At 36.3% G+C, this 15,531-nt stretch overlaps 2 protein-coding genes and 1 non-coding gene across 4 annotated transcripts; 2 read left to right on the top strand and 1 right to left on the bottom strand.

Annotated features, from left to right (window-relative positions):
- Positions 1 to 179: 179 nt before the first annotated feature.
- Positions 180 to 3,745, bottom strand: LOC143461784 (acetyl-coenzyme A synthetase 2-like, mitochondrial). The gene has a single exon (XM_076959661.1). The coding sequence runs from the start codon at positions 3,510 to 3,512 to the stop codon at positions 1,470 to 1,472; it is 2,043 nt and encodes a 680-aa protein (XP_076815776.1). The 5' UTR covers positions 3,513 to 3,745; the 3' UTR covers positions 180 to 1,469.
- Positions 3,746 to 6,833: 3,088 nt separating this feature from the next.
- Trnam-cau (transfer RNA methionine (anticodon CAU)) lies at positions 6,834 to 6,906 on the top strand. The gene has a single exon. It is a non-coding gene; the product is annotated as a tRNA-Met (tRNA).
- A 1,854-nt stretch (positions 6,907 to 8,760) lies between these two features.
- Positions 8,761 to 15,531, top strand: LOC143461786 (uncharacterized). Of its 2 annotated transcripts, XM_076959664.1 has the most exons (7): positions 8,761 to 8,891; positions 9,085 to 9,215; positions 9,924 to 10,120; positions 12,099 to 12,220; positions 13,663 to 13,805; positions 14,210 to 14,404; positions 14,531 to 15,531. In XM_076959664.1, exons 2-7 carry the CDS (start codon positions 9,137 to 9,139, stop codon positions 14,548 to 14,550), a joined length of 756 nt encoding a protein of 251 aa, XP_076815779.1. In that variant the 5' UTR covers positions 8,761 to 8,891; positions 9,085 to 9,136; the 3' UTR covers positions 14,551 to 15,531. The 2 variants fall into 2 exon arrangements, with proteins under 2 accessions (XP_076815779.1, XP_076815778.1); XM_076959663.1 differs by lacking the exon at positions 8,761 to 8,891 and having other exon boundaries at positions 8,998 to 9,215; positions 14,531 to 15,530.

The following is a 15,531-nucleotide window of genomic DNA, read 5'->3' as shown; positions in this document are numbered from 1 at the left end:
ACAGCTTAGGATAATATTGAGGTTGGGTGATAGCAAAGATTCCATCCCTAATCAGACAAATTATATACTATGTTATACACACATATCATACAAAGCTTAGCAAAATTGCAGATGACTTCTAAAAAAACTTTACATTTAATGATGTATATATTTACTCAATGTACGGGTAGTACTCGTAGTTGAATTACTGCATTTATTAAGCTCAAAGACATACTTTAAAAAATACAAAACTATCATCATTCAGTACTAAATGATGTTACAATGCGATGATAAAATGAAATTGTATTAAACAGTACATATATATGATATCTGATATGTATAATAATCACACAGACTTTAAAAGCAATGCTGCTTAGGTGGCTAAACATTGTTTTTATTTAAAATAAAGGCCACATTAAATGCACTAAATAGATGGCAACAAGTTCATTCTTCATTTACACCAAAGAATATCTTGTGTTGCTTAGCGTACATCAAAACAGAAGCAGTTTTATTATTTTTATATTCTGTTAAAATTGTCATTTGTGACATGGGAATGTACACATGAAACTAACATACATGCAAGACATACAGAGGTGCATACACAAACAGTGAATTGCCACATAAGGACTTAACTCGTATCAATATTTTTAAGGCAAAAATGACACCTCAAACAGCAGTATGGTATAATAATAATAATAAAAGGAGTGGTAAAAGCAATTTGATGCATAGATTAAATACCATTCACACAGGCTATGATGTGATCAATAGCACATTGCACAAATCTTTAGATATATAATTATAATTATTAGCTAATTGAAAGCAAAATATGAAGATCATGCCAACACTTTCAATCTTCATAACAATAGCAAGAATCAATATTCTTCATTTATTCATCATTTATCATTCATTATTCAAAAATTACTGGCAAATCTGGGTCCATATAAAATGTGAATACAACTTACAGAGCTGGTTTGAATGAGTAACTGGCAAAGTTGAAATACAGAGGCATTAGGGAGCAAAGCACCAGTTCTCTGCACTTGCACTTGGCACCAACATATATTTCAAGATAAATGGTTCAAAATTGACTCTTGAAAATACATTTTTTCTACGTAGCAAATCCTAACTTGCAATGGATATATAAAAAACCTGGGTAATTCACACAACATCACAAAGACAACAAAAAAGATACTGATGATGAAGTGACTCAATCAGATAGAGGTTTCTCTATGTATTGAAGCCTGCGGTATGTTGAAATTGACAAGCCTATACACAACTAATAGCAACACTTTTTATTACAAATGGATTATATAAATTCTTATTGGTTCTTCCATCTTCAAATCACTTTGACTTTATTCAGTCCCATATAGAATTTGTGTTTGCTAAACATGAACCTCACAAATTACCAGCAACTGCAAAACATGGGATTATAAATTAGCTGAGGTAGTTATTTGAACATGTTCCTTAATGGATTTGCGGTATGAATGTTGACTTCATTGCTCATCCTTCATTTTAAGACGTTCAGCAGCTAATCTTTCTACGACAGTAGGATCAGCAAGTGTACTCGTGTCACCAAGATCGTTTACTTCACCTGCTGCCAACTTCCGAAGAATACGTCTCATAATTTTCCCGGATCTTGTTTTGGGCAGAGCATCACTTATTAGTATCTGTCCTGGAACTGCAAAAGCTGCAACCTTCTGTCTCACGTCTGATTTCAGCTCACCCACCAAATTGACCTTTTGCTTAGAGACTCCTTCCTTAAGGGAGACAAAAGCAAACGCTTCCTCGCCCTTAATGTGGTGCGGCACTCCAACAACAGCCGCTTCAGCAACATCCACATGCTCATCCAGTATATCCTCTATTTCTGCAGTTCCTAACCGATGGCCGCTGATATTCAAGACGTCATCCATTCTGCCTGTTATTTGAAAAAATTCATTTTCTATCTTTCTTGCCCCATCACCAGAGAAATAATAACCTGGGTAGGGCCTGTAATAAGTATCCAAGAAGCGTTCATGATCTCCGTAAATAGTGCGGGCCATTCCCGGCCAAGGAGTTTTTAAACAGCAAGCACCATCCGAGTCCCCTCCAACAAGCTCCTTGCCATCTTCACCGACTAGAGCAGGTTGAATTCCAAAAAAAGGTCTCATTGGAGCAGACGGAACGATGACATCTCCCAAAGAAGATGGACGAGGTGTTATGGCAATACCACCAGTCTCGGTCTGCCACCAAGTGTCCACAACATCACACTTGCCATTTCCAACTACGTTGTGATACCATTCCCATGCTTCATGGTTGATTGGTTCACCAACACTTCCCAAGACACGGAGTGTTGACAGATCGTATTTTTTAACGTAAGAATCACCGTATCGAAGTAGTAATCGAATGGCAGTTGGAGCACCATAAAACTGGTTGATACGCAATCTCTCCACCATATTCCAGTATCTTCCTGGGTCTGGATATGTTGGAACACTTTCAAACAAAACACTGGTTGCACCATTACCAAGGGGACCATAGACAACATAACTGTGTCCGGTAATCCAACCAACATCGGCAACACAAGCATATATATCACCATCCCGATAATCAAACACATACTTTTGGGTCATCATGGCATAAAGCAAATATCCAGCCTGGGTATGGACAATGCCTTTCGGCTTTCCAGTGCTTCCGGAAGTATAGAGCATAAACAGTAAATCCTCACTGTCCATAGAAACAGGTTCACAGTATTTATCAGCTTTTGACATTGCTTCGTCTAGATCAATATCTTTATCGGTCCGGGCATAACTTTTACCCAGACGATGACTCAAAAAGACTCGCTTGACACTTGGGCACTGAACCAAAGCAGCATTGACTATATTTTTGAGTTCTATAACCTTACCACCGCGAACAGCCTGATCTGTTGTTATAATTGTTTCTGCACCAGCATCTTTAATCCGTTGAGCTAATGCATCTGCACTAAATCCTGCAAATACAACACTATGCACTGCTCCAATTCTTGCACAAGCAAGCATGGCCGCCACTGCAATTGGTGAAACAGGCATATATATCGCAACTCTGTCACCTTTACGCACACCGCTGTCAACCAAGGAGTTGGCCAAGCGACACACCATTTCCAAAAGCTGCTGATAGGTAACAAATTCATTCTGTCCAAGCTCATCTTTCTCCCAAATAAGTGCAATTTTGTCAGGATTTGTTTGTGCATGCCGATCAACACAATTAACAGAAACGTTTAATTTTCCTCCCAGAAACCATTTAGCTTTTCCAACACTCATGTCACATTCCGAAGTGGTATGAAATGGTTCAAACCATTTCAATCTAGATTTAGCATGTGTTTCCCAAAAATGATTAGAGTTTGTAATAGAATAATTGTACAAGTCAGTATACGATGTTACCCCTTTGAAGGATGCCACTTCTGGCATTGGCGTAGTTAATTTTATTTCATGACCATGAGAATACGGTGCAGTTGTTACCGAAAACCATTGCAACTTTATTTTTCTAGATGCCGATGGTATTTGCTTAGATAAAGACAAAATCATTTTTTCAACAGCACATATCAAGCAGAAATAATCTGAAAGTGAAAGTTTTAAAAATACGTAATTAAAACATATAATAATAATATAGTCCTAACTAACAATTTCAACTGTGTAATGCGAGTTGTTTATCCTGACTGGAAAATGCACTTTTTAACAAGATCTCGAGGGTGCAACACAACCGAAATTCGGATACACCAAGTGCATTATGTAGTCTATGTCACTAAAGTCTAGGCTAAACGCAAATCATGTGGGCTCTCCTTTTGTTGATTGTGCAATAACTAAAAAAACAAGATATTATGCTCTGATCTTCCAAAAACATACGATCAAAAGTGCATGTCTTGTCTTTTCCCCTTTATTGGAAATTTTTCTTTGAAAAATCTTAAGCTGCAGTCGTTAATTGCCAAGCTTTCCACTATGGTTGTTATTGTCAGGATTCATACGTGCAAAGCCTGAAAGCGTATTGTTTTCCAGGATTTACATTTCTATTTCTGCCAGAGGTTTCCTGCAACTTTAATTATTAGGCATTGAAATCAGACTTAAACATTTGCATTTATGTGCACCACCCAATAAAACACATTGCTATTAGTCTTAGACAATTAGGCCTATATAATTAATTTTGTAGTGTCTCAAACATCCATAAACTTGTCTCCTGACTAGGGATGGGCCGATACGAACCCAAATCCGTATAGATTCGCCGAATATCGCCTTTATGGAAGATTCGGGCGAACACGAATACCAACAATGGCGAACCCGGATACAATATTACTTATAAATTTACTGACTTTCGTAAAAAATGATGATCTAGTTTCCAGACAATGCTAAACTAGACTCAGCAGTACTTACAATGAAGGTCGTTTTCCTAACGATTTTGCTTTTTCGATCGTTTTTTAAACACTATTTTTCGAAAGATTTGCGATTTGTTTAACGATTACGTCATTTTTGAAGCAACACTTGACAACTTTTGGAGGAAATTTTATTGTTTGGTTTTAATGCGAATAGATTCGGGATTCGTTCGTGTCGACTTTCATGATATTCGGGTTCACACGAACCCGAATAATCTTCCTCGCGGCACATCCCTACTCCTGCTGACTCTATCTAAAATACTAATTGCTGTGGTAGTCACTTGTCAGCAACATATAGGCTAGTATCGGTAATTTCCTAGGCTACTTAAATTACTTTTAATCTGACTAGGCTAGGGTGGAACCGGGTAAAAGCCGCGTCGTGTTCAGCTTTTACCCGGTGCCGGCTAGGGTTTTTTTTTCTTCCGGTTTGGGTTGGTATTATGCTTTTTGGCTTACGTTTGGTGATTTCGGGCTTCCGTAGCAGACGAGCTCTATCGCTACAATACCAAATCGTGTAGTAAAGGAAATTTCTGTTAAAATGAGTCAAAAAGTTGAACACTAGTTTCTTGAAACTTTAGACTCTAGTCTAAAGTCTAAACTTACTTAACTTAGGAGTCTAAATTTTAAACAATGACTTGAAATTTGGGGGTAGGTAAAAGACGGACTCCTTACGGATTTTTACGGACTTTTACGGACTTACTATTTTGATTGGCTAAATAGGAAATGCATTTTTTCTAGCTGCTAACCATCGGCAATCACGTTCACTATAAGGCAGTGGTTTCCAACCTTTTCTGGTGTCGGGGCCGAATTTCAAACGTCAGAGTACGTATGGAGCTTCATGAAAACAATCAAGTAATTATAACGAAAATTTTAAAGCATGAAAGCCTGTACCAACGAATGGCAACACTAACAAGAAAAATAAAACCAAATTTGACCAATTTTTGACTTTGTTTGACAAGTCAAAAAATAATCGCCCTAATTACAGTATTAAAAAATAGATTTTTCATTTTTATTCTATATTTTATTTTATTCTTAAATACAATGTTTGATAAATTTTCTGAGGAGAACTGTTGATCTTCGATTACACATTTGAGTCTGGCTTTCTATATGTGACGATTCGTCGTTGTGATTAGGATGGTGAGGACTTTGTCGGTGTTCGACTAAGTCCAGGGTCGTACCGGAGGGCGCACAGTTATTCGACATTTTCTTTATTTAGGTTTAGGTTTTTTTTGGCGAGCGTTATTGTTCGTTTCCATTGGATCTGGGTCTGGGGGCAATATCGAAACATTCGCAAACAATTTACGTATTTATGTAGCCCAAACGCACTTCAAAGGTTTCGAACAACTGTGCGTTTATTTGATCTTTGCAAATAACTTTTTGTTTGTGGTGCTAACGGTAGTTGTAGCGACAAGCGGGGAGTTACATAATTTCCCCTTTGCGAGAAGCATCACCAACGCTGTCGGCTTCATTTATTCCTGACGAGTTGCATCAGCCATTATGAGAGAGTCTTGGAGGACCTCTAACGTACTTTGATGATGAAGGCCAGGAGTGTATGAGATAGAGCAGGGGCGGGCAACATACGGCTCGCGGGCCGGATCCGGCCCGCGACGGGATTTTGAGCGGCCCGCAGACAGTTTCCGGTCTAACATGATAATGTGGCCTGCGGCCAAGTTCTGCCGCAATCCCTGTATTGCGTCACTGAATAAGTCCAAGTTTGCCAACCTGAGAAAAATAGCCATGAATCTACTTGTTCTGTTCGGGTCTACATACATTTGTGAGCAAACATTTTCGACCATGAACATTAATAAGACAAAGCTGCGTTCCAAACTATTCATGAATCCGGCCCGCCAAGTACTTCATTTTCTCATATCAGGCCCGCCGACCGAAGAAGTTGCCCGCCCCTGAGATAGAGGAACAACAACAGACGATTGTCTCTGTTTATCAGCTTCAAGCTGATTTCATTTTTTTCTTTCAATGAATGAGTAAAACTTTATCGAGACTGTAGTTTCGTCATAAGAAATTTGAGAACGCAACCGCCTGATTGAGACGATTAATTGATTCACAAATCACTATAAAAAGAACTAAACCCTTTTCACGTACAGTACGCATGTGACGTTGTTGATTGATACTTGGTGGTTTTCATGGCGTTTGCTGGATGCGAGTCTGGGCTTAAGTTTACCTATTTATTCGGTTCAAACGAACTTCCTTTCAATGGATCACTTTTTAAGATTAAACCTATAATAGAGTATAGGCCTATAGCCTACTTATACCATGTTGGAAGTCTAACTGGTTTGGTGTGCAAATTCCAGATATAAATCTTATTACTTATTTCATCTAAGTAATCTAAGATCCTACAAGATGCAAAGGTAAATTTGTTTGCTGGAGTAGCTTCTTAATAATCGCAAATTAAAAATGCCTAATAAATGTACATTACCCAACGTGGGATTTTACATTAGACTATAATATTTGTTTATTGTATCAAGCCTCGATGGCGCAGTAGGCAGCGCGTGAGTCTCATAATCTCAAGGTCGTGAGTTCGATCCTCACTCGAGGCACGTTTTAAAAAAGTTTTCAAAATAGTTCTGTGAAATCCATTAAATAAACATTTTTGTCTTGTCCGAAAATGATGAAACGGAAATGCCGTGCATCGACCCAGGCACCTTGCGCATGCATAGCGCCTGTTCTAGGCTACCATATGAGCTACACCCCGCAGATCTTCATCACAGTATTGTGAACAGAACTCGTGAAATCGTCATTCATGCTCAACAAACACAACCTAACGTAAAATTTGCTCTGGAAAACAAGGTTGACTCTCAAGCGTTCTTGGATGAAGGAATCGGCATCATGATCAGTACATTTGATTCCTAACTGTTTGATTCCTAGAAAGAAATCAAACACAGAAATCATGTTAAACTTTCAACCGATAACACCAACCAATTCGTAGAAATAATAATTTGACCACTGCTTCTTTAATATATTTTGCGGTCCAGACTGAAGTATCAACTTGAGATTAGCGTGGCGTAGCCTATCTCCTATAAAATCGTGGATGATACACATTCGTAGATGGCTAGTTTTCAGATGTTACTACTATTGTAGGCTACCCGAAATTACCGTATACCACCTATACTATTGACTAATTTCACGCATACCAAATGGAGCAGAAATAGATAAAAAGTGCCAGAGAATGACATAACCCTACAATAACTTACACGGTCAGTCAATTACCCTTATAGATATACCTATGGTGTTAGCATGTAGAGCACATATGCGGTAGTTATGGTATAACTCAGAGCAAAAATTCTGCCATTTATAAATTCACATTGGCGTGTTGAACACATACTACGTCATATATTGTGAAATTTGCTTCGGTTCCGGGCGGAATGGAACTCCAGAGTAAAGTACATGCAAGTGAAGATTAGTTGTCTCTATGCCTCCTTAGGTTTGCATGAAACTTTATTTTCTGGCGGAGGACACTACACTTTTTATTAGACCTAATACGTCACCTAGCATGGACACCTATTTATAACACGCATAAACGATATCCTTGTACGCGACCTGTACGATATAACTGCAGTACTATAAATTCGATTGAAGTGATATGTCTACATTTTTTTGATTTAATGCTTTGTCATATCATTAATTAATTGCAACTGTGCAATGGTCTTTGGGGATGTTGTTTACATTTAATTTGCCTAACACTGTTGGGACAAAATGGGGACATGGTTAGTAAAGTGAAAGTTTGTAATATAGTATAAGGTGAGATTAACTCGCAGTTTGCGCTTCGCAAATTTCCCGTTTTGAAGTAATTGGTCAGTTTGCAGAGGTTGCTGCGGCAGATGCAGAGTTAGTTAGTTAGTTAACTTAGTATAATGTTAAATTAACTCACATCAGTTCGCCCTTATAGGGCTCAAGTTTCAGCACGGGTTATGTGAGTGGTTTTGAAGTAATTGGTCAGTTCAGTAATTTTTCACCGCGGTACAATAATTCAGTACTGCCACCTATATAGTCTTAAACAAACTCGCTCGAATTTACAAGCACAGCACAAGTATTTTCTATTTCAACATTCTAATGGTAGGTAAAATGTAGCACATCGTATTCAAAAGTTTTTACCACAATAACATGTTAGAAGTTTACCACAAAACCAATAATGTTCTTGACTGCAGTTTCGCGTGTGATATCGTGGTTGCAGTTGCAACATTCATTTTTAGCAATATATCAAAACAATCATCATACATATACATCGCGCACACTGCATTCAATTATTTATTCACCTGGATTCACCGATGAGTCAGTATGCATCGTCGTACGTTGCCGTGTTCTGTCATATCCTCAACAAACTGAAACCTAATAGTCCTAATATAACAACACTGTTTATGTTTAGCTGTACATATGTATGGAGGCTATTTTAAATATGATGTCGACTTCTTGCTAATCACTTTAGAAGTATAGCATAACAGCAAGGCGCACATTTTTAAACCATAAAAGTTGGTAAATTTTATAAGACACGAGCATTTTTAGCCGCACAAGGCTACTTTGTCAGGTGAAACGTTGTGTGTATAATATGTATGTTGAATTACGTATGTCGTATTACTTACTGAATAGCTTCTCTCACCATGCATAAAGTTTAGAGCTTGTTACGTCAAATGCTTTGCATTCGGATAGTTGAGATAGATTACAGTACAGATCTAAAATGGTGGCTTTCTGAAATAGCTGCAGTACCCTAAATTTTGCAGAGTGGACAAGGATAGGCTTTTACTTGATGAACTTGCAACTGAAATTTCTATAATGGGTCAAGCCGCGCTGTCAAACAAAGAAAAGTGTATCTTCCAAGCTAAAATGGCAGAGAAAGCGGAAAGATATCAGGGTACGTTACACAATTCAATTGAAAGTTATCAGGGTACATCTTGACGAGAGGCAATAACGTATTGTCTGCTAAGTTACCGGTTCCCCGGTTCGCAGCTCAAATAGGTTTTCTGTAAAACTACTTGCTGCCTAGTGTAAACACCAGGATTTGTATTAGAATCATAAGATTTAAGCTAAGTTTAAAACAATTTATTGTAATTTATTTAGATTTATGTTAATCCAAATTAAAAATAAAGAACAAAAACAATTTAAAAAAATTGAGTTCAATCCAAGTTCGACTTAATCTATATCAAAACAAATATTGTTTATAAAATGTGAAATAAATTTAAATATAGAAATTCAAAGAATATTTTAATAGTTCATTTAAATTTGAAATGATTTATAAAAAAAACTCACTGTGCACCAAATAACCGGTAATAATTGTTGTTAATGGCTATTTTTGCCGATTAATTAGTGTGTTTTTTGCAGAACAATGGGTTTAAATGTCAAGTTTGGCCAAATTTGTCATTACATAAAGTTATAAATATTTTCATAATTAACTGACTAAATTAAACAGTAGAGATAATTTCGGTTGTGGCCCATTTTACGTGACCAATGAACCGACTTTGATCAAAAGCTTGGCACCAAGGTGTAACTGGTATTGGGCTCGCAATGTTTGCAACCTTAGTGACATTGGCTTGTGTACTATAGAGGCTATTGTATGTTACAGATTTGGTCGAATACATGAAACCTGTTGTAATGAGTGGAGAAAAGTTAAGCAGAGAGGAAAGAAACCTTTTGTCGCTTGGATATAAAAATGTTGTTGGCGCTCGAGGTTCATCTTGGAAAACCTTGGTATCGTTACGGAACAAGTTAAATGTGGATGAAAACAACCATGAGAATGCATTGAACGCATATCTGCAACATGTTGGTGGTTAACTAATAACCTAAATATCGCGATAATGATAATAATAACCTAATATCTAAATAATAAACTAAAGTTAATTAATTATTATATATTATTATTAGGGCAACCAAAAGTCAATATGGTCAATTTTTTTTAACCTGCCCTGAATGTTATCAAACACCACAAAACAAATTTCAGCTTTGTACGACGTGTGGTATAGAAGTTATTAGGTCAAATAAAGTCAAAATGTTACGTTAGGTCAAAATACGGTCAAATTGTTTCTTTAGGTCTTTGTTTTAGGTCAAAATTCATTAAACTTGTAATTCTATAACCATTTTGTAATATTATTCTTCCGTTTTTCGCAAACAATTCCAGTACCGCAAATTTTACTGAGAACCAAAGCCACAAAGAGAGGGAAGGCTTTTCAGCGCGTTTGGTGACGTCACGATGTGACGGCATTGCATTTGAAACTGCAAGTTGTCAATCTTAATACGCAGAAACGAAAGTCAAAGTCAACACTAGAAATGCATTTTGTCATTTTTAAATGCAGCTTTAGATTAGAAAGTTGCTGTATAGACAGTGTAGAGACTATCAGTATATAGCGTTTTTCAAAATAAGGTCAAAATTTAAACTTTTAGGTCAAAATGAGGTCAAAATTTAAACTTTTTAGGTCAAAAAACTGGTTGCCCTAATTATTATATTCATGATTGTGAAGAAGTCTTTTTGACGTACGAGGGTATCTTTACTTAATTTACCTGTTAAATAATTATGACTCTATTGTTGCTTGCGGTTAGAATACTCTTACCTTATGTCGGTCGAAAGGTTTTAATATTACAACAAAACTAGTTTACAAGAAAAGGTTTTTATTATAGGTGCTGTACACTTTATCAATAATGCGAATAACCAAGAACATAAGCAACACTACTGCTTATAACATGTCTATTGACATTTGTGAAATAGTAAAGACCGTTTTACCAAAAGTTAAACCACTCTTGTTATGAGTTTGTTTGTCGTTGGTACTTGCTCACTTGGTTGCTTGTTGTGCTGGGGTTTTGAAAACTTAATACAGGCCACAGGATTGAGGGACGCTGCAAAAGTGTACTAGTAAAGAAATTTCTAAAATGGGAATGACTAAACAGGAAAATACTAAACCGAGAATATACGCTTGTTGCTTCAAACATATGCCTACACCCTTACCAAAAACAGCACTAAACATCCGAGACGGCATCGTAACCAACAGAATGGATGCTGCAGCCTGCTTTTGCTTTTCAGTGATTGACAGCCTGTTGTTATTGGTGTCGTAACACCAGGCTGCAGTTCGTGACGTAATCAAAAGCAGTTTAGTTGTGTAACTAAGTGAGCGGCTGAAGTTGTCTGCTGTTCATTATGTCATGAACAGCAACCTAGCGTTATACAACACCAACACCAGCATGCCAGTTACTGAGCAGTAGACAATGACAAGGTGCTATTGAAAGCAGCAGGCTGCTGTACAATATTACCACCTTTTCTTCTTACTGTGATTCTGCCTCTCTAAATTACTGATCCGCAACTACATGACGTCAACAGCAGCAAAGCGACATACCTATATTTATAACCACGTAACGCCACTCTCAAACAGTAGGCTGCATTTGAATTGGTAACGTCACCAGAAAAATTCTAGTATGTGCTCAGTTAAAACTGCTATTAAAAGATCCCTTGACATTATCCAAGAGTGTCCTGTCCCGGTTTGGTTTTTTCCGCTTTGATTGTTTCTATTTTCATTAGTTTTGTTTTGGTGTTTTCCAGTTTGGTAAGACTGAACTGGTAAGAGTAAGACTTCCGACATTTTGGTAAGACTAAGAATTCCAAACTTTCCCCATCGATTCTAATTGCTACTCTTCCATTTTAATTCAAAGAGACGTCCATTAAAGATTTTTGATTTGACTTATTGCGTCTGATCAATACAATATTTTTTATTGTTTGACTTTTAATATTTTCTCGCTTTTAATTTGCAAACAGATTGGCAACGAAATCATTGATATCAGCAAAGAAGTCATAGATTTAATCGATCAGCATATTTTGCCGTTATATTCTGGTGGGGAAGAGGACGATTTGGAGGCGAAGGTTTACTTTATGAAGATGTATGTATATATGGTCAACCGATGCACACGTAGGATGTGTATTCTGTTTTGAAACCATCAAATGAAGTATTAAAATTATTACACACGCATGTAGTTGTTTATAAGACAACTATACTGCAAAGATATCAAACGCCGTCGTCGGAAAAATAGCAAAGCGCTAAATTGTATCGCAACTTATCAAGTTATGTTTATAGATTTTATAGATTATTATATATAAATATATAATTTTATAGATTCCAATCACGAAAAACAAACAAATGTCAAAACCAGCTTTTCTGTGATTGCCATTGCTCAATTCCTATGCCAATGTTCAAAATGGTTTCGCAACATTTACAATTACACCACAGTTTTATAAACTTGACTTTTAAATCAAACCACGATATTCTAAGTAAGGTGTAACAACTTCAAAACAAACTGGCTGTTGGAAATTTTCAATGCCTAATTGCAAATGGTATTTTCTTTAATCGAAATGCAGTTTTGTTAATCAAATGTCCGTTTCTTTATTCGTGTAATAACTGATAACTTATCATGAATTATAAAACGGCCAAATGATTGGAAATTAGTTTTCGTAAATTAAACAACGGCAAACCAATTTGCAAAATACATGCGTGATAGGACAAACATACACAAATTACGAAATCAATATGATTCCTAAAAACACTAAATGATTCTGTAAAATTATGTATGAACCGCATAACGTCTTCATGAATTTCCAACTATACATGGATCGTTAAATGTATAGATAATTTACCAAATGTACGTGATTCGGTGAATGCGTATATGATTTAAAAATGTAAATGATTTGCTAAATATAAGCTACCTGACATACTGAACATACACGATTCGGTAACTGTACACTAGATTTGCCAAAAGTACATGATTGATCGAATGTACATGATTCGTTGTTAGAGTGCGCCAAGTGTGCACAATTATGTTTGACATCATAAATCGTTTTTGTATTGGCGGGAACCAAGAATCAAAGGGATTTTGACAAAAGACAAAGTTCTGTGACAAGGCTATGTTTGGGACAGGCAGAAAGTTACCATGTACCGTCAGTGCAGAATATTTTGCGATCAGGAATAAACCTAAGCTTAGTTTTGTTTGCGATGAAGAATACAATGCTTCTTTAGAAATGATTTCAACACTAAGCGCGTTAAGTTATGTTTTGTTTGAAGTGTGACTATTAAGCCGAGACACATAAGGTACTGGCATGGATGTTATTGATTTGATACCGGTACTGTAGTGCTGTGGTATAGGCGGGAATATCGGTATAATAATATCTGTATCTATCTATAAAATAATATCGATATTTGGTATATAATACACATATTAACCATGTACATTTTTCAAATCATGCTTATAACCGAATCATGTACATTTGGCGAATCATGTACTTTTAGCGAATCGTGCACTCCACTCTTAACCTTCATTTCATTTTACAGGAAAGGAGATTACTACAGATATTTAGCTCAATTTGAAAAAGATGAAGACCGTAAACTTGCGATGGAAAATAGCCTCCAGACATATAAATCTGCTTCAGACCAAGCAACAAGCACTCTCAAACCAACTCATCCTATTCGATTAGGTACATTTAAGTTGTATATTTAATAAACAAGATGAATATGCTATTTTTTGCTAGCATATATTGTGTGAAATCAGTGCAACCTGAACCATACTACACAAGGTTAAACTCATTTTTGTAATTAAAGTATAGTGGTGATATGTGTGTTCCAAACTTGTAATTTTACAAAACTTGTTAAATCAGAACCTTGACTAAGCCTACTTAGGATAGCTATGACCACTGTGGACATTTGAAATTATAAAAGTTTTTTACAACTAGACACAAAATTACAATAGTGATAACAATTGCCTTGAGTGGTTAATTCAATCATTACCATATCAAAAAGTTAAACTTACGAATGAAAAATATTTTTTTTCATATTCTATTTTAACTGTTTTATTCTGTTACCAAAATATTGCTTTATGTAGAACTGGCTTACAACTTCTCCGTTTTTTATCATGAAATCTTAAATATGCATGATCGAGCTATCACTCTTGCGAAATCGGCATTTGATGAAGCTATCGCTGAACTCGACACTTTACCTGAAGACTCCTATAAAGATACCACATTGATCATGCAGCTCTTGCGCGACAACCTCACCTTATGGACAAAAGAACCAAACGGTAAGTGGACAATTTTTGTCACATTTTAATCACAGAGGTAAGCCCAATCATACCCGAACTGAAATCTTGAAGTATAAACAGTGACGTGTCCATTGCTAAAGTGTCAGAATTTTATTTACTTTACAGAAGTCAACCTAGATCAATAACTGGAAGATGTTGAAGACAATGCTGACGCTTCCTAAATTTTCCTGAGATAAATCTGTTTTATGTATTTCACCAATGGCTATTGTATCTCTTGACTCTCAAAATGTTCAATGTGCAACTGATACTTTAAGATTGCCTAGAGTCAACCCTTGTGAGCACTGGCATTTGATATTGTTCAGTTTCTTGCAATCAAAGAATAATTAATAATAAAATACCCCCATACCCATAAAATACCCCCAAACTTTTTTGTTTTTACACTCCATAGTTAATGTCGAAAAATACTGAAAATAACACAAATAGGTATTATATAACCTGAGTTAAAAAACAAATGTCTTTGTGATGGTTGACGTCAGGCATACAGCGCACAAACGACGCCAAATTATGACGTAATAAAATTCTCTTGACAGTTTAACAACCTAATACCATACGTTACATCAACACACAACTCTTGTCACGAAATGAAGTCTTCCGTGCTATGCTCGGTCATTCTCCACTATAAACGAGAATTGGACACACCGCGCAAATCTAAAACCTGAACAACCACGAACCACGTCAAAGAAACAATTGCTTGAATTTAAAAGCACTTATTCTTCTGCCCAGATTGAAGAACCAGATATCCAAAGGTTAGCATGATGGGCACTGCTTCTTTCTACTATAAAAGTAACGTCAGACTTAGACAAAGGATTTTATTACTCAAAGCTTTAATCCTGTTATGTAAGCTTATCTTAGTGCAACGTTTTCTCTTTTCCTCATATGACATAAGACTTAATGATTTTATGACGTTGCTTTGAAGAATTACGGAATAAGTTTTATAATTGTTGATGAAGCGTTAGAGAAACTAACCAATAGAAATAATGCACGTGTTTAACCGAACTTGGTGTTTTTATGACCCTGTACTGACAACTTTTGAACCCTTTTGTTACTTATGAAGACGACTTAAAGTAACAATAGTCTATCTTGGAGATAACAATGCGCAACTAATA

This window comes from Clavelina lepadiformis, chromosome 6, assembly GCF_947623445.1.
Source record: "Clavelina lepadiformis chromosome 6, kaClaLepa1.1, whole genome shotgun sequence".
Lineage (NCBI taxonomy): Eukaryota > Metazoa > Chordata > Ascidiacea > Aplousobranchia > Clavelinidae > Clavelina > Clavelina lepadiformis.
This window is presented reverse-complemented; position numbering and strand designations above follow the sequence as displayed.